General features: G+C 38.0%; 1 protein-coding gene across 3 annotated transcripts; it reads right to left on the bottom strand.

Annotated features, from left to right (window-relative positions):
* Nucleotides 1-4,361: 4,361 nt before the first annotated feature.
* tdg.1 (thymine DNA glycosylase, tandem duplicate 1) lies at nucleotides 4,362-14,814 on the bottom strand. Of its 3 annotated transcripts, none has more exons than XM_038307542.1 (11): nucleotides 14,659-14,814; nucleotides 14,069-14,143; nucleotides 11,935-12,101; nucleotides 11,548-11,849; nucleotides 11,394-11,463; nucleotides 10,811-10,946; nucleotides 10,607-10,689; nucleotides 10,439-10,533; nucleotides 5,390-5,561; nucleotides 5,130-5,282; nucleotides 4,362-4,966 (listed from the first exon to the last, which is right to left on the bottom strand). In XM_038307542.1, the coding sequence occupies exons 2-11, from the start codon at nucleotides 14,125-14,127 to the stop codon at nucleotides 4,842-4,844; spliced, it is 1,362 nt and encodes a 453-aa protein (XP_038163470.1). In that variant the 5' UTR covers nucleotides 14,128-14,143; nucleotides 14,659-14,814; the 3' UTR covers nucleotides 4,362-4,841. The 3 variants fall into 3 exon arrangements, with proteins under 3 accessions (XP_038163470.1, XP_038163471.1, XP_038163472.1); XM_038307543.1 differs by having other exon boundaries at nucleotides 14,069-14,216; nucleotides 14,659-14,811; XM_038307544.1 differs by lacking the exon at nucleotides 14,069-14,143 and having other exon boundaries at nucleotides 14,659-14,811.
* Nucleotides 14,815-19,457: the final 4,643 nt, after the last annotated feature.

Genomic DNA, 19,457 nt, shown 5'->3' on the forward strand with positions numbered 1-19,457 from the left:
ATCTTATACGTTGCCCGTTGTGTTTATCAAATAATGTAATAGAGAATATTTAATCCTTTAAAGTAACCTGCTTTTTTTTGTCTTACATCATTGCAATTTACTACGATTTATATTGACTTTGTTGAGATTTTATGTTATTCCCCAACAAATCTTCTTACAGAAGCTAATCAATCTCAAAAATTGCAGAGAAATGGGTTGTTGCTCAGCAAGTGCAATACATAAATAATTGTTCAAATGCTCTCCATCCCATGCAGTTTGGTTTTAGGAAACATCACTCAACAGAGACAGCCACTTGTTACTTCTTAGAAAATCTAAAATAACAGCTGGATAAGGGTGGCTTTGTCGGTGCTGTTTTCCTTGATTTGAAACGTGCTTTTGATACGATCAACCATAACCTTCTGCTGGCTAAGTTAACTCAGTTTAATTTCTCTAAAAGTACCATCTGCTGGATGAAATCATATCTGTCTAACAGAAAACAAGCAGCTCAATCTTTCAAACTTTAAACATATAAGACCCTCTCTGACTTCTGAATCAGCAAAAACCTATATGCATGCATGCCATGATATTTAGCCATATAAACTACTGCCATACCACATGGTCTCACACTTCAAAGGCCATTCTGAAACCCCTAAAGTCTCTCTTCAAGGAAACTCTGAAAGTTCTTGATAAAAAACCTGTACATTATCATTATTGTAACATTTTAAGTTAGTACAACATTTTAGACTTTGAACGTCATCAGATGTTTCTGGATGCATGCCTTGTTTTTAAAGTTTTAAATGGACTTGCTCCTCCTACTCTAACAGATTTTATAAGCAAAAAAAAACATAACTAGAATAAACACTAGAGCTTTACCCAGAGGAGACTTTGGCCAAATGGTTGCATCCATCAGAGGAGCACAGTTATGGAACACACTGCCAGCTCATGTTAGGGGCTGTGTAACCTATATACGTTTTAAATTCTCCTTGAAACATTGGTTGAAAACTAACCAGACGTGTGTTCACAGGTAAATTGATCTGTTTCCATGGGCCTGTTAACCTCATTTTATTGTTAACCTAATTTTATTGTGATTTTATGTTATTGGCATCTGTTTGTGTCCACTCTATTCTCTCCTGTAGCGTCTTGTTTAATGTTCACCGTTTTTACCTGCTTTAGGACAGCGGATGCAAATTAGCTGTTGTGCTAATTCTGGCATATTTACATTGATGCTTAATGCTGACATGTTGATGAATGCACATTGTCCTAATTCAAATAAATAAAACAAATAAAAATTATGCTTGGTTTATGTAACCCCTAATTTAAGCTGGTTGAAATATACTTCATTGAGGGTTATCAAAGCAAAGGGTCTAAAAATAGAAAACTGCTCCACTTTTAATATTTGAAAACTATGTTTTTATTTTCTTTCAAAGATAAACCAAATAAACACATCTATGGTGGTGACAAATTGTGTCAAAGCTCAATACTTTGCAAGTTGTACTCTGCTTTTACTAAACATTAAAGGGACCAACTAACAGAACTCTATTCGTATTATGAGATGTGAAAAAAATGTGTACAGGACATCGTTTTCCCATCAAAGCATAAATGTATTGGAAAATGAAAAAACTAAATGCATATCATAGTGATTTTTCTTTCCAGATTATTAACTGGCCAAGTGAAGAAGTTTCTATCTGGCATCCCCACATTCCCTGCATTTCCATGGACCTTCCTTAGTTGATGTAGTGATCAGACTTTCTGCAGCCAGCGGTTGATTTTAGGCTGGAATTTACTTGAAGGTGAAAGAGTGACCAGAGGCTTTTTGAGTTCAGCAGGAAGATTCTCCATGAAACCGCTGTAGGATATCAGCTGGTACTTTATTGTCCAGAACATTATTAAAAAGCATGTAAACTGGAAAATATCCAAATCTAGATAAGTAATCCTCTCTTAAAACAAGTGCATTTATTCTTGGATTGAAGAGGTAAGAAACATTATACCAATTGAACAAGACAATTTACACCTAAAATAAGAAAACACAATTGCATTGTCTTATTTCAAGTGCATATTATCTAACTGACCTAATTTTAAGCGTAAAAATACTTGTTCCATTGGCAAACTATCTCATTTACCTACTCAAATTAAGGATAAATACGCATAATTTAAGACATTTTATTTATTTCTAGATATTTTTCCAGTGTAGCATCAAGGCATCGCTTGTGTTGGACAGATCAGTACTAATCAGACAGATTGACTCCAACTTTCTAGGTTGCAATCAGTCTGATAGGCTGTTCTTTGCGATTGCTTCTGTAGGTTCTACACTAGTTTGAGGTTGTGCAGTCTGCAATCTACTTATGAGTACTTGAAAAATAGTCACACACAGACTGAACTGCTTCATCAAATTGTTAGTGGCTTTCAGATCCATTCGCCTCCTCGCTCCTCTCCAGAACATTCCTCTGCAAGGGGTTTCTCCTTCTTCCTGTTCTTAGTGGGCATTTTACACACAGTATTTACACACTGAATACTTATTGCCCCCATTAACGTGCATGCAACGCTCTTAGGGATGACTAGGCTCCTTGTACAGGAGAAAAAAAAAAAATCAAATTTTTTTTTTTCTGTGCAAAAGCAGCAGATGGTAAAAGTTACATGTTGCCAATGGAACAAGCCAATTTACATTTAAAATAAGAAAACACTATTGCATTGTCTTATTTCAAGTGCATTTTATCTAAATATCTTATTTTAAGAGTAAAAAAAACACTCATTCCATTGGCAAAGCATCTCATTTACCTACTCAAATTAAGGGTAAATACACTTAATTTAAAACATTTTTTCTCATTGTTTTCGCAGTGTGGAATGATGGCTCCAGCTCACGATGCTGAAATGTTGTGATTAATGGGCTGTTGAATTTCAGACGTTCATTTTCTAATGTAAATATTAAAGGGCATGTTCTTATATAGCGCTTTTTCAAGTAAGAGGACTTAAGCAAAGGAATTTACACTACATTCAGTCATTAATTCACACACTGCCAAAACATTTTAATCTAAATAAGTCGTTTTCTACTCAAAATAGGTGTATTTTTTGTTGAATTGAGGAGGTGAGACCCTTTGCCAATGGAACAAACAATTTACATTTAAAACAGAAAAAAACAATTGCATTGTCTTATTTCAAGCACATATCATCTAATAATCTTATTTTAAGAATAAAAATACTCATTCCATTGGCAAATCATCTTGTTAACCAACTTAAATTAAGATTAAATGCACTTTATTTAAGAAATTTTTACTTATTTCTACATAGTTTTGCAGTGCACACTGATGGTGGCAAGCTACATAGCAGCCACAGCTGCCCCGGGGCTCACGCGAGGCTGCCGTACACTGGTGCCACCAGTCCCTCCGACCACCATAAATGAATGGCTCAACAAAGTATCAGAAACTGAAACAAATATAGATTTTATTTTTTAACAGCTCCTCAAAATGTCTATGTGACCACAAGACCTCAGCTCAGATCAGCCTTCTGTTGCTGGATGCTTTTATTGGTCATTATCATCAGGTCATAGTATTTTATGAAAAAAGGTTCACTGGTTGGTGTTTTAGGACCTGATCAGCAACTTGGTTTGCTTCCACCTTGGTGTGGATCATCTTTAGATTAAATTAATGGAAACAAAAAAGGAAACCATGGCAATGTATGGGTATTAAGTGTAGGTATGAAATGGCGTCACAATGAATGGAATCCCATTATAATAAGTGATGGAGAAGTAGGATAACAATTTAATTTGGAAATGATTCATAAATTCCCATGACAGTAACACCTATTAAACAAATACCATAACTCTAAAACTTCTAAAAGAGAGAAGAAAAAAAACAATTTCTGAATAATAACGTATGTTTTAAGTCGTGTAACATTGAAAGGTTTGTCACAAGTCCAGTTGTGGAAGCAGGTCTGCTTCTAAAAAGTCGTCATTTTGCATCGTATCAGTTCGTAGCACCATGAATGATTCAATCATCTGTAAACTGTACAGCCTAACAGAGAAATCAATCTTAAAGAAAACAGGTTTAATCTACTGTTAAACAGTAGACCGTAACGTTGATTTGAACTGCAGCACAGTGCAGTACAGATTAAATACAAAAAACATCTTCAAAGACAGCCAGTCATTTCCCTGATTTCACATATTTAAAAAGACTGCAGTAAAGACCATCATGAATGTAGAAAAACAAAAAATAAAATGTGAAGGAAAACCATCCTGCAGTTTCAGTGAACTCCTAAAAGTGTTTAAATTCCACTTTGCTAAAAATAAAAGAAACATATAAAATCAAACTAACTGAGATTTAAAGACTGAGCTGGTCAGTATGACGCCATATGAGCGGCATTCAAAGATGGGGGAAAAAATGGAATTTACATTGGCTCTTTTATGAGAACAAACGTGTAAAAAAACAAATTTATGAAATCAAAACATACAAATATAGGAGCAAAACTAGCTAATTTGCAATATTTAAACATGCAGAACAATGCAAGATGCATTTGCATGCAAGCACATGCAAATGCATCATTAATTGGGGGGCTGTAGCGATGGAATGAGATGGTACAATAGCCTCCTCATTGAAGTTTTTAAAGTAAAAATTAACGATACAATAGAATCTGTTAAATGATCGTGTTTTTTTTCTTGTAAATTTGCGTTTCAGTCTCATTAATTTTCTACTTGTTTCCTTCTAAATTTGCATGTATACAAGTTCATAAATGTGGGGTTTTTACTGGTAAACTTGCGTATTTATTCTCATAAATATGCCCCTTTAAACTCAAACCTTTAAATTCCAATTTTTGTTTTTAATCGTTAAATGGCCCTCATACGCCGTTGCAGCAGACTTTCCTAATCCTTCTCACATGCTGCCATCATTTGGTCCGCCGCTTATGTTAGGAATCTGATCTGCGAACGACTGGCTCATCCACTGTCCGTCTGGGAGCTGACCCTCCGTTTGGGATGTGCTCGCCATTTGGGCTCCTTCTGAGGATGGACCACAAAACAAGCATGGCACCAAATGATTAAATGTAATACACAAAAAAGAAATCTACAGCAAACTCTAGACAGGAATCAAGAAAATAAAAGACACATTGAGTTTTTTTTTTAATTCCTGTTTTCAGGAAAAAAACAGGACATAGTTGGTTACCTGAGTTTGCAGTAGATGTGAACGTACAGTGACCGTTAGTTTTGCTCTCAGCCTGGCTTTCTTCAGCTCCCTTCTCCACATACGCTCCACCGTAGGCATCTTCATATCCAGGATCATACTGCTCCTCCTTTATTGCTAACCTCTTAGCGTCCTCTGTTGGTTTGACATAACGGAAGAATCAACTGAACGCTGTTAGCTATCAATCTCCTAAAAATAGCTTCCCTGCTGACTCACATTAGATCATTCATACACATCCTTACCCTTAGCTAACTGAAGATCAAACGTGTAGTTGATCTCCTCAATCTCAGTTGCTTTTCGGACACCCTTAAGCTGATCTCTGAGCTCCCTCAGTTTGATGTAGAAGTGAACCTTGTCCTGAGCGCGAGGAAACTGGGCACAACGAGCACTGGAGGAAGGCATCAGGTACAAGGCCTGCAGGGGCAACAAAAAGCATTCATCCATTTAGAAACGGATGAATAAAACTTAACCTGCCAATAGAGTATTTAGATTATTTTGCAAATTGATTAATCTGTTGATTATTTCTTTAAATTAATAATTGTATAGTCAAAGGTAAAAGAGTTTTTAAAAAGCAAACCAGGAGAAACTGAAGCTTTTCCACTTGAGGAGTTCTGCATAGAGCAGACTGACAGACGAAAAAGATTTTTATCCTAAATGCAAAAATGTTTACATATTTTTTTTTACAATCTTGGTATAATTACTGCTCAAGGTGGATGGCATTGTGAGCTGCAGGAATGTTTTAAAGTCTCTTTACCCCAGTTAATGATTAATTCATTACTAAATTAGTTGATGATTATTTCCAAAATCTGATTAATCAGATTAATTACCGTATTTTCACGACCATAAGGCGCACCGTACTAAAAGGCGCACTCTCAGTTATGTGTCCCATTTCTGTATTTAACACACATAAGGCGCACCGGACTATAGGGCGCGTTTTTTATATACAGGTACATGTCCTCTACTACCTTTAAATACCTCTACTGCGTATTTAAAAATACAGCGGGGGCAAAACTGAGTATGTTTGTGCTTTATTCATGTATTTATTAAAAAGTATTAATCACGCACCGCTGGTATGTGGGGGTCTGAGCGCCTCCGACAGAAATAGATAATCTGGATGAACTGACTGCAATTATTAAGTTTTCAGGTGGACTTTCTCACTTAAAAACATATTAAAACTACTTTATTCCCACTGATCACAGCAAATATAGCTGCAAGATTTAGATTATTTAAATGAAAAAACACCTGCCAGCCACCGCGGTGAAGAGGAGGAGACCCGCCCAGAGGCTGCTGTTGAATTAAGTTTTCAGGTAGAAAAATAGAGCGAGAGCAAAACTGAGTATGATTGTGCTTTATTCAAGTATTCATTACAAAGTATTAATCAAACCCATCAAAGTCATCATCCTCTGTTTCTGAATTAAACAGCTGCGCTAAATCAGACATGGCAGTTTCCCCTTCTTCGCTGTCAGTCACTTTCCGTGCAGCGCAGCTCCTCAGAAATAATGCCGGCTTTTGCAAAAGCTCGAACAACAGAGCCAGCAGACACGTTAGTTCAAGCATCAACAATCCATCCGCAAACGGTGGCGTAACTTGCCAGGCGCTGCCTTCCACTTATCCTGAAACTGTGGTCTCTGTCGGCCATCCATCGCTCCCACGCCGCTCGCAGCCTTACTTTGAACGGCCGCTTCACACTGATGTCGAGCGGTTGAAGCTCCTTTGTCAGACCCCCGGGATAACGGCGAGCACAGTATCCATTTGATTCACCTTTTTTTTTCACATCGGCTGTGAGATGGGCACGCAGCGATGGTGATGCGTGGAAAAAACCACCTGGTCTCCTCACATAGGCTACACCTCCCTCAGCTACGCTTTCATCATCTCCTCATCCATCCAGCCTTTTCCATTTGCGTTAATATCATATGTCATCAGAGCGCTGTCTGTCTCGCTGTCAGCTCCCAGATCAGCTTCTCTGATTGGTTGATGCGGCGCGTCCAGCAGCAAAACTTAAATTTTTCCATCTCGAGCAGCAGCAGCGTGTTGGCAGATGCTTAAACGCTCCTGCTGCTCAAAACGCGCTGCAGGACCTTTTGCTGCACCTATACGCGTGTCAACCATTGACTTTGCATGTAAACTCGCTGCTTCTGCTGCACCTGCTGGGTCCGGTTCACACCGATGTCGAGCGGTTGAACAGCGAGCACAGGGTTAATTTGTTTCCCCATGTTTTTCACATCAGCTGTGAGATGGGCACGCATGGAGTTACATATTAACAGCGATGGTGATGAGTGGAAAAAAAAAACACCTGGTCTCCTTACATTCAGCCACTCTTTCATCATCTCCTCAATGAGGTGGTCTCAAAAGTCGCAGTTACAACACACATAGGGCGCACCGCACCATAGGGCGCACCGCACATTTTGAGGGAAAAAAAAGACGTTTAAGTGCGCCTTATAGTCGTGAAAATACGGTATATCAGCCCTAATCTTCATAATTAAAAAAGGCATCTTTCCATGCATTTACTGTTGAAACAGCTGTAGCTGGAAGATATTAGCACTTGGCTACATCAGTAAATAGTTTGTATAGACATGAGCAGTGGCAGCAGGCCAATAGAGGGCGCTAGGGCGCAGCACCAGTCAACCAACGATCTACATCAGCTGCAGCTGATTCAGATCGCTGCTGCTCGAGTCCTCACTAAGACCAAGAGACTGGATCACATCAAAAGAATTGTCAAAGAATCTCAAAGAATTAATTTCAAAGTACTTTTGCTAGTTTATAAATCACTAAACGGTTTAGGGCCAAAATATATTTCTGCTAGTACACTATGACCCCCCCCCCAGACCTCTCAAGTCATCTGGGACAGGTCTACTTTCTGTTCCTAGGGTCAGAGCTAAACAGGGGGAAGCAGCTTTCAGTTTCTATGGTCCTCAGATCCGGAATAAACCCCAGAAACCTGCAGGTTGGCTGCTACTCTCAGTTCCTTTAAATCAATGCTGAAGACCTTTCTTTTTGATGTTGCCCTTCTCTAAATGACGCTCATTTCTTTACTGTTTAATCTCTTATACTGCACTGTAATTTTTATTCTTGTGTTTTATCTTGTTTTTATTTTTAACTGTTTCTTCTGTGTTTTATTTATTTCTTTAACAGATTTTATGTAAAGCACTTTGAATTGCCCTGTTGCTGAAATGTGCTATACAAATAAAGCTACCTTGCCTTCATTAAAACTAAATAAAATTCACTTATAAAATTAAAATATTTCTAAATATATTAATATATTTTTCAGATGTGCCAAGATAAATATTTAATATTTAACAACAAGTAAAGCTGTGTAGTTTATTGTGATGTGTTTCAGCAGCAGCTCCTCTTCACTGCTAAAGATAGGAGCATCCTGGGGAGTAGCTCTCCTGCGCCCAGAGCTGAAAGTACATTTATTTGCACACCACCTCCCACCACAGCATTGACGTCACAGTCGTTTGTTAGAAACTGTGGCTGGTTGACAGGTTTATAGAATTATTTAGCTCCAAGGCTAGGCTAACTGCAAGCAGCGAGGCTAAAACTTTATTCTGCTTTCCCTGCCTCCGTTTTCAAACCTGAGGATCTGACTCAGCATGGATGAAGACAGCTAGGACTGATTTAAAGCCCTTTTCAGAAAATGTTATAATGTTGTTTTTTGTTTTTGGTCTTCATGTAAATGTACTGGTTTGATACCAGTAAATTTACTGGTATCACACCATATCTAGAATGTATCATATACATTTGATTGGTTTTTGGTACATGTCTATTTTGAACTTGTAGCCCCCCCCTGGAGAAAACTCCACCAGCCGCCACTGGTCCTGAATGATAATAAATTCTATGAACAAACAAAACGTCATCAGAATCTTTATGGTTGAATATATATTGCAGAGAAAATTTGAAGTTCAACAAATGTTTAAAACTGGCTGCAGTGATGTTTTTTTTTATTTGTATTTTTTGCAACAAAAAAGTAAAGAAAGGTCTATTGGGAATTGGTTTTATGTATTTAATATTTAGACCATGCTTATGGCATTAAAAGCCACACTATATGTGGCTAACTTTTTAAAATCCTTGATCTTTTCTGCATTTTGTCCTAAAATTAAAGCCTTCAGGTATTTTTATTATGGTATTACTTATACCAAACACAATAAAACTATAGCTGAGAAATAAAAGAATTTGGATTTACAGCCTTCTTTACTCCGACACGTTCAAAAAGCAAAGTGGGGAAAAAAACTCCTCAGGCTCATCGTTACTCATGGTGATAATTAGGGGTGTAAATAATAATTGTTTTGTATCGATCCAACAGCCGACGATCCGATGCATCGATACATCCGCAAGAGAATCGATTCATGTTTTTTCCCCCTCCGGTCTATTTTTATCCATTTGCTCAAGGGCGTAATTCTCCTCCCGTGCTGCGGTGGCGCTAAACCTATTTTGCCCTCCTACCTCGCTTCCTGGTTATACTCTTACAGCAGTGTTTTGCAGTAAGCTTGACACAGACATTTTTAAATTATAATCAATATTGCAGCGTGGTCTGTGCTACACGCTGTGGGTCTAGATACGGCCGAGGCGGTGAGGAAGTGGGGGCGAGTTTAGTCCGACGACGGAGGGACATGAGGGTCAAAAAGAATGGAGATCCAGGTGGAAAAAGGGTCCCAGGGTTCTCGTGCACCTCGCTCTTCTAGCGGGTCAAACTTCACGAGTTGTTTCCGCAATTTCGGTCATGAAAACAAAACAAGCCGGCCTCCTGTCTGCGGCTATGTTTGCGATCAGCTACAATATGGGAGAGGAGCAGCGGAGCGTCTGTGGAGGGGGCGGGGACGTCTGGAGCTGAGGTATTGCATTGCACTCATTGCACTGATTTTCTGCAGTATTTTTGCAGTATTTTTTGATGCAACTATTCTACTTCTGTTATTTGCTGTTGTTTCTCACAAAAAAAAAATGCATAACGATATTACAGCTTTCATTGATTTATTTCAAATTTAAAACATTTTCTAGCCTGTAAGGTGTAAAAAAATAAATAAAAAATGAACCATATAAAAAATGAACCAATTAATCGAATCGAATTGTATCGTGGTGTATTCTTGAGTATCGAAAATAATGGAATCGTTGGGTCAGGAAATAGATACTGAATCAAGTCGCCATGATGGGTGTGATTTACATCCCTAGTGATAATTTTGTAGAAAGGCTCCAGCAGTAGAAAAGCTAACACACTTGGTTCAGGTTTTCCTCTCCGGTTTTTCTATTCACCTTAAGTCTGGGAATGAAAAAGAAAAACAGATTTCTGTTCTCACCACGTCACATTCAGGGATCTTGTGCGGCTGTAAACCAAACTCGAGCTTCTGGGGTTTTTTGCCAAACAGTTCCCTGCAGAACATTTCATAGATACCTGCAAAAAGAAATCGGATCAACGACTGAATAGTTTCCCTCTGAATGTTAGAAAAAGGTTGGGAAAGGCTTACATTTCCCATTGAACACAGCTATGAGGGGTTTGTACTTCTTTAACTTCTCCACAAGAATTTTTCCTCCTTCTCGCAATTCCTTACTGGTGAAAAAAAAAGCAAAAGTATTAATAAAACAACTATAATGAAACATTTAAGTCATCACTTTTTTTTCCTTAAGCAGTCCACTACAGCTTTGTTTTTGTCAACAGTTTAGACGCCTACCTTGAGAGGTCTTTGCTCCCAGGTGTGGCCCTGGCTACCATATTGGTAAAGCCCATTTTGTATTTGACAGGCAGCGTTGTGTCATGCATGTGGTTAAGTTGCTCCTCTGTAAATCCGGACAGAAACAAGCATTTCCCTTTGGATAAACAAAAAGGATGCGGAACATGTTTAGTTTGATATAAAAAAAAATGACATTGGTCCAATAAAATCATTTACAAGTGGCATTAAAAATAAAAAATAAATTGTAACAGCAAAATGTTTTGGAACTGAATATTTTTGCCAATAAAAGCTTAACCACAGTGAGAAAACTACAGGCAGACGCTCTAAAAAACAACCTAAATTAAAACTAGTGTTGCTCTTGGTCAATATCTTGTTTAATATTTTAGAAAGCATGGGTAACATTGGAAAGAGGATTATTATGGCAGTACTGGCATGTTGATTTACTTTTGCCCATTTTTTTATTATTTTTATTTAACCTGGGGGAAAAAAAATCCCATTGACATTAAAAACCTCTTTTTTAAGGGAGTCTTGGACAAGAAGCAGCAAATTTAAATTTAAACATAACTGAAGAATTTTAACTCACAGAAATGATTTCCAGGACCTGGAAACCATCGGCCAATAAAAGCTGCCATCAGTCCTGGATTTATACCAATCTGCAAAAAATAAAAAAAATAAAAAATTATTCCTTTTAAATAACTTTTTCCTAACGGATAATCAAATAAAAAAAATGAGCTTACAATGACATAATCCAGGTTGTAATCCAGCAGGTCGGGTAGTGTCTTCTTCATGACTTCCTCCTCCGACATCCCTTTGAAGCGGTCAACTTTCCTCTTTACCTTCTTGAAGCTCTCATCAATCTTCTCCTGCTTCCCATCCCCCTGAGCTTCAGCAGCCTTTTTGGGTTTTGGACCTGGTTTAGCTTTAGGTGCATTCGGATCCTTAGGTGGTTTTAGTTGTTTTGGTGCTTTGGGGACCTTTGGGGGTTTTGGTGCACCTGGTTCCTTGGGTTGGGCTGGTCTACCTCTTTTTTTAGCTGGAGCTTTAAGGAAAACGGACATTTTTCAGAACTTGATTGATTATTAACATTAGTCTACCATGTTATTATTTCAGAATGTCCCCTGTACGTTTGGTCAGGTCAGCAGGTTCCATCTGCTGCATCGCGGGTTCTGGGGCGGCCATGTGTGCCGCCGCTGCCTCTGCAGTCGGATTCTCTGGGTAGTGAAACTGATGTTGAGGGTTGAAGTTGGCGTACTGGGACTGGAGAGCTTGAAACTGCTGGGCGGACCGAACCCTGCAGCAGAAAACAAGAAAAATAAATAATTGTGAAGCAACAAGAACCTGACATTAGATGACGGAGGGAAGGTCTGTGGAAAGAAAGACGGCTACAGAACATATTTAAGCATGGGAGAATACATCTAAATAACAGATGAATTCTATAAATTGTGTTAATATCAAGCATCCTAGTTTCAGAGATAATTAAAGTTAATCTTTTTTTAATCAGTGTAAACTAGTATTATGGAGGCCTTCAACTGGTTTCCCAGGCAGCACAAGATGAAAATCAAACCATTTTTTAGCCTTTTAAGAGAAACCACCCGGTAATTCTGGGCTTGGCTTTGAAGGCTAAGAGCATCAGAGTTTGGTTAAAAGCTAAAACTAATAAATGCAAGTCTGGCTATACTGAGCCCTTTAGCTCAATACGGGTAGTCAGGCTTTTAACTAGGAATATTTCATAGGGTGTCCACCTTGGTGCATCCAATGCTTTGCATGGCCCTACGCCATCTGGGGGTCTTGTTTTGTAGGTTAATTCAAGCAATCAGAAAGTCTAATGGATGTGCTCTCTTCATCCTCTGGCATGGGAGCTGCCTTGGAGCTCATCTGCCTGGCTGTGTGTTTCCTGGACGGGGCCGCCTTTTACAGCTGCTTGTATCTCTGCTTCTGTCTCCTTGAACCCCAGTCGGCCTTGGCAGATGGCCGCTCACACTGAGCCTGGTTCTGCTGGAGGTTTCTTCCTGTTAAAAGGGAGTTTTTCCTCTCCACTGTCGCTACAAGCATGCTTAGTGTGAGGGATTGTATTTGAGTCAATGAGTCAATGCAATCAACTGGTTTTCCTTAGATAGAAAACTTTGTATCAATTTGACTGTATGATCTGGTTGAACTGTAAAGTGCCTTGAGATGACATGTGTTGTGAATTTGGCGCTATATAAATAAACTGAATTGAATTGAATTGAAATTAATGCTAAATTCACACCGCGACTTGAGCAGCATAAAAGCTTCTGCTGCTTCATTTCTGATGCTTGTCCACATTAAGACGTCCAGTAAAGTGTGTCCAGATGCGTCTGATGCTTCTGCTGCTCCTGTGTTTAATGGCAGAGAGCAGCTTTGCTATATTTGCTGTGATCAGTGGGTAAAAAGTAGTTTGATTCTATTTTGAAGTGAGAAAGTCCTTCCGAAAACATGGTCTGCAGTCAGTTCATCCAGATTACCATCCTGCCTTCAAAGATTATTTCTCTGTGGGAGCCGCTCAGACCCCCACATACCGGCGGTTCGCTGTCAATGGGAATCCCCAGCAGCAGCTGCCTCAGGCCCGCTCGCCTCTTGGGGGTTTTCCCCTACTGTTGGTGGCGGCTGGAAGTAGATGTTTGCGTTTTTCACATACGTAATCCGAACTCCAGGCACCAGGATAATAAAAGCGAACATATTTTGCCGTAATTTTAAGTTAATTTGGGCGTTAATTAACTGTTTCAGAGGAGTGATCATAGCGCTCTGCATCAGCAGTGCTGTGTGTCTCCCAGAAACCACCTTTTAGCTATTTTAACATAAAGACGGAGCATAAACTTCCTCACAGAGAATCACAACTGTGAATTTACTTAACAGTATTAGTGTTAAAATGTAACTTTTTTTAAACAATATGTTACAAAAATGGAAACCATGCTGGAGGTATTCTTTGGCAGGTATGGAAGTGTTGTTGAACAACTTTATCTTTAAAATAAAAGGAAAGTTTTTTCCATTAATTATTTATCATTATAAGGAGATAAAAATAAAATGATTGCCCCTGAATACTTTCTAATGTGTGCAAAAAAAAAAAAGACATCATTGATGTAAATCGTTAATAATGTAGTATCCTGAATGATAATGATAGTGGAAAAAAGCAAAAGGGAGATGAATTGCACATGCTTTCATTTCTTTTTCATGAAAACATTTTGTACACAGATAGAGAGAGATCACTTCCTGGCTATACTGGTGAGGAGGAAGACTCACCACTGATGAAGATACTCCGGGGAGACAACAGGCAGAGATCCATTCAGCCTTTCTTCCATCTTTAGGGTCTTTGGACTTTATCAAATAAATCAACATGCATGTTGAGGGAACATAGCTGCTGGCTGTACAGGTTGTTTAGCATACAAATCTAGGGAAGTGTATGAAAGTGAATGCATGTGCTAGCGTTCATGGAAACAAGGAAAACTAAAAAGACAAACAATGGCGATGCAGCATCACATTACTGTCAACCAGCTGTTTTGTTCATGTTACTCTTTCCTACCATTTCATTGAAAACAAAGGAGATGTAGTTAGTGTATTTCTCCTTAAACACCATAATTATTGAAAAAAGACCAACAATTGTTTCTGTTTAGCTTTGCTGATGTTGGTTTGAAACATATTCCTGGCAATTATTGAGCGGTTTTCCCGTCAAAAACATGTTTAGTTGCTGTTTACTAGTGCTACAAATTCAGCTAATGCTAGCCAACAGCTAGCTGCTCTCCTGCCCTAGCATGGCTAAATGGTTTAGCTTTACTGAGAGAAAACACGAAATAAACTCTACATTTGATTACTATATGTGAACGTTAACGTACCTTATCAGGGTAAGGTTTCAGCGTTTTTCTCTTATGGCAATATGAGCTTATTTTCCATCAAATCCTCACTTTGATTCACAGTTCCAGCGGCGCTAAAGAAGCAACAAAGACATGACAAGCCAACCGGTCAACTTTGACACGGGGATGGCTCAAGTCCTACATGGAGGGGTAAGTGGGAAAATCAGACTTTCGTTTTTTACCCAAAAGGTTGTCTTCATGTTATATATCTGTGAGGAAAATCCTTTAATATGACATGTTTTAAATATTTCTGTTTAATAACAGGGATTTAAACTTTAGAAACACAATATATTTAACAGAAGGTGTTTAGAATACACCCGTTGTAATGGTGGTACAATCTGCTCGACATTTAAACACCGCGAGATTGCTCCCTATTGGCCGATAGTAGTATTTAAAGGGCCATCTTTGTTTAATATAAGGGAGAACTTTAAACAAAACAAAACGGAAAGGCAGGATAATGAATTTATTATGCTTTTATTTACACTTCTTCAACTCTTCTACTCTATGTAACTCTTTTATCTCTAACTAGCTCTAATTACGCTCATTTAACAAGGTTATAAAGGGTTATAACATCGTTTTTACTATAAAGCAAGAATACTCTTATCACAGCTTGTATCTGATTATTTAGCAATAATAAAATGTTTAAGTAGTAATTTTTCTTATGTTTTTGTGTAACAACACAAAACAACAAAAATATAAATTTCTCTTTTAAAAAAAAGAATTATAAGCATAATAATACCCACATTGATTATAAACTTATAAAACCTGGTCAAAGAATTTGAAAATAATACTACAGTAGTTGGACTCATACAACAGATCTCTGCTGGGTACAACATTTTAAAGAGCGCCCCTGGTCTAAAAAAGACCACATTGTCATAAAAAATAATAATAATAATAATAAAAAAATAAATAAATAATAATAATAATAAGCATGATTAGTGGAGCTCTCCTGCCAAAAAGCAGAAGAAGCCGATGGAATAGTACTGTTCTTCTAAAGATATTTATGGTATTGATGTATGCTGCTCAAAAATCTAAAGAAACACATTTAAATCCATGTTGCCTTCAGTCACCTATGAAGCTAAGGGGGCAGAAGAGATTTTTAGATACTCTGATGGTTTCTACATTAGTTGTACTAGAGGTACTTTTTCTTTCTAAGTAACAACTAAAAACATTTGAACTCTCTTTCCCTGCACATTTTCATCAGTAAGTAGTTGTGAAGTTTTTGATTCATGATTCGGGAACATTAGATTAAAAACCATTAGACTCAGAAAACAGTTTATTTCCCAAAGCTCGTCCTGTGGCTGACACCAAACACTTCTGTTGTTAATCAAATAAAACTCCAGCTCGTTTCATAGACTGTTTCAGCACAAGCTGCACTCTATGTAAAAACTACATGCCACATTAAATGTACATCTTGTTTTTAGTGTTCTGAAGGTCTCTTCCAAAGATGCCTGTTCTTCGTTTCTCTATAAGTATTTAGAATGTATGTCTGTTTTACAAATCAGCCTTTGATCTGCCTTTCTCAGCAAAATTCATTTATGGTCACACAATCACAAAAAGAACTCCTGATTCATAGGTCAGTGCAAATACTGCTTGCTGAGGAGATATCTGGGACCCACAGATGTTAAACAAATAGTCATTATTGTTCACATCCAGTTTACCACACTGCAAAAACATTGAACAAATGAGTAAAAATGTCTTAAAATAAGTGCATTCACCCTTAATTTAAAGGAATAGTACACCCAAAACATGATTAGCCTTCATTTTCTACTCACCCCCATGCTGAACAACACTCTGGAGTACTTTTTTGATATCTCAAATGCATCTGGAGATCTGGGAGGCTTCTTGCTGTCTGCTGACATTCAAATAATGGAGGTCTATGGTGCCCAAGGCAGAAAGGTCCATAAAAGTCCACAAAAAACGTGTCAATATTCCTCCATACTGCTCGTCCAATGTATTCCAAGTGTCCTGAGTGGGTAGCATCCAGAATTTACTCGAAACGAAGTAATTTAGAATGTTTTTAGAGCATAAACAGTAGTGTATAGTATTTCCTAAAAGCGCGCTCACGAGTCTACGGAAACCGCGGCAGACCAAACCAGACGAAAGTGCGCATTCAGCTCGGCAAAGAACTCCTGCTCTTCCTCAACACTGAAGTCCTCAGACATTTTTCTTTCGTTGTTTCTTTCTTTGCACAGGTAAACAGCACATTTCTTCTTCTACGCTTGCATTATCAGCAGAGCAGACGCTGAATGCGCACTTTCATCTGGTTTGGTCTGCCGGCTTCCGTAGCGTCCGGAACGCGCTGGCGCGCGCTTTCCGGAAATACTATACACTACTGTTTATGCTCTAAAAACATTCTAAATTACTTTGTTTCGAGTAAATTCTGGATGCTACCCACTCAGGACACTTGGAATACATTGGACGAGCAGTATGGAGGAATATTGACACGTTTTTGTGGATTTTTATGGACCTTTCTATCTCGGGCACCATAGACCTCCATTATTTGAATGTCAGCAGACAGCAAGAAGCCTCCCAGATCTCCAGATGCATTTGAGATATCAAAAAAGTACTCCAGGGTGTTGTTCAGCATGGGGGTGAGTAGAAAATGAAGGCTAATCATGTTTTGGGTGTACTATTCCTTTAAGCTGGAAAATAAGATGTTCTGCCAATGGAATGAGCATATTTACCCTTGAAATAAGATAATTAGATATTATGCACTTGAAATAAGAGACTTCAGTTGTTTTTCATTATTCTAAATGTTCTTATTCCACTGGCAAAGTGTCTCACTTACCTGCTCAATTTAAGAAAAAATCCACTTATTTTAAGAAATAATTACTAACTTAGATTAACTTTTTTTGCAGTGCAGAAATAGGCAGATTAAAGTTAGGCAGTTAAAGAGAGATTAATAGAGGCAAAGAAAATCCTCAATACATTATCCAATCCAAACCAACCTCATTCTAAGGACTGACAGGAGTAAGTGATCCACTGATCCAAGAAAATAAAATGGCACTTAAGAGTGTAGGAGATCTACAATATAAGACTTAAAACCAAATAAAACAATTCTACCATAATATGAATCCTAAAATTAAACGACAGTCAGTGAACTTAAACTTGGGAGATACTGTATGTTCAAACTTACGTGTCCGAGTTAAAAGTGGTGCAGCAGCATTTTGAACTGTCTGATTAAAGATCTACTAATACCAAAATAAAGTGCATTAGAGTAATCCAGCCGAGCGTCGCAAAGGCTTGGATCACCATCTCAAAGTGTGCTTTGCTCAACAAGATTTAAGATGGCCATCCATTTTAAAACCTACGTTTGTGTAAAGGTAGGCTCTCTGAAGGGTACAAGGTTTAAAGTCATCCATGATTTCACATCATCCAAATGTTTTAGATCAGTTTCCCCTCAGTGAGACTTAGATCTGACTTTCGTCTGCATAAAAGTGAAAAGAGACCCCATGCTTCCTAAGAAAGGAAGCAGATAAAGAGTACAAAGACTGGGAGCCAAGATAGAGCCCTGAGGAACTCCATACAAGAGGAGCAGTGGTTCCCAGACAGATCACTCAGGTAGGACTTGAACCACTACAGTGGTGGATATTAAGATCCACTCCTTCGATGGCTGCCGTTACGTCTAGGAGCAAAAGAACAACACATTCACCAGAGTCAGCAGCTAAGAAATGATATATTATTGTATATATCACTCTATATGAATGGTTGTTAATGATATATTAAAAACTTTGAAAAGGGCAGCATCAGTACTGTTCAAAGATCTAAAACCAGACAGGAGCTTTCAAAATCATTATTTACTAAAAGAAAGGCTGTTAACTGTATGAACACAATCAATTTTAGACATAAAAGGTAGTTCTGAAATCGGTCTAAAAGTACCAAAGACTTTCATCCAGACCAGGTTTTTAAGAAGAGGCTGGACTACAGCTTCTCTAAAACATCTTGGAACAAGTCCTGAAGACAGACTGCTAACAATCTGCAGGACTGGAGACCCTGAACTGTTGGCATCAGATCCATGAAGAGGAATAGTCATGAGGAGAACCTGCGGGCTTTAAATGACCAACAGTCTGCTGTAAAAAAGCGACAGTGATACAGGCTCAATGCAGGGCAAAAAAAAGAAACTGATAGATCATGATCAGAGCTTCTCCACAAAGAAAGATAGAAATAGCAGATTTAGACTCAACACAAGAAATCTGTTTTATCATGAAAACAATTATTTTAAAAAGAACCTGAGGTTTGTGACAGTTCAGTTCAAGAATGTCTGCGAAAGGCTTTCTCTTGGAGACCTTCACAATTATTCGATAGTAGGAGTGAAATGATTAATCTGATAAATTGTGATTAATCAATTATTGAAATAATTGTCAAATAATTTAGTAATCGATTAATCATTAACTGGAGTTTAGCGTCTCTAAAATGTGCCTTCAGCTGACAGAACAACCCACGTAGAGCAGGAATTGTAAAAAAAAATTGTAAATATTTATATCAACATTTGGCATTTAGGATCAGTCAGTATGCTCTATCCAGAACTCCACCAGTTGAAAAGTTTGAGTTTGACCTGGTTTAATCCTGTAAAATATCTTCTTTAAGGAAGGAACCTTCTGCTATCCGATTATTAATCGATTAATCTTGAAAACAATCAACAGATTAATCTATTTGCAAAATAATTGTTAGTTGCAGCCCTACTTAATACCCTTTGAAAACTCTTAAAAACAATACTTATACTTAATATCTACAGCAATAAGTGTAATGTAAAAGTTATTTCCTGTTGCACCAGTTTT

Source organism: Cyprinodon tularosa, unplaced genomic scaffold (assembly GCF_016077235.1).
Source record: "Cyprinodon tularosa strain WSP-4 unplaced genomic scaffold, ASM1607723v1 ctg613, whole genome shotgun sequence".
Lineage (NCBI taxonomy): Eukaryota > Metazoa > Chordata > Actinopteri > Cyprinodontiformes > Cyprinodontidae > Cyprinodon > Cyprinodon tularosa.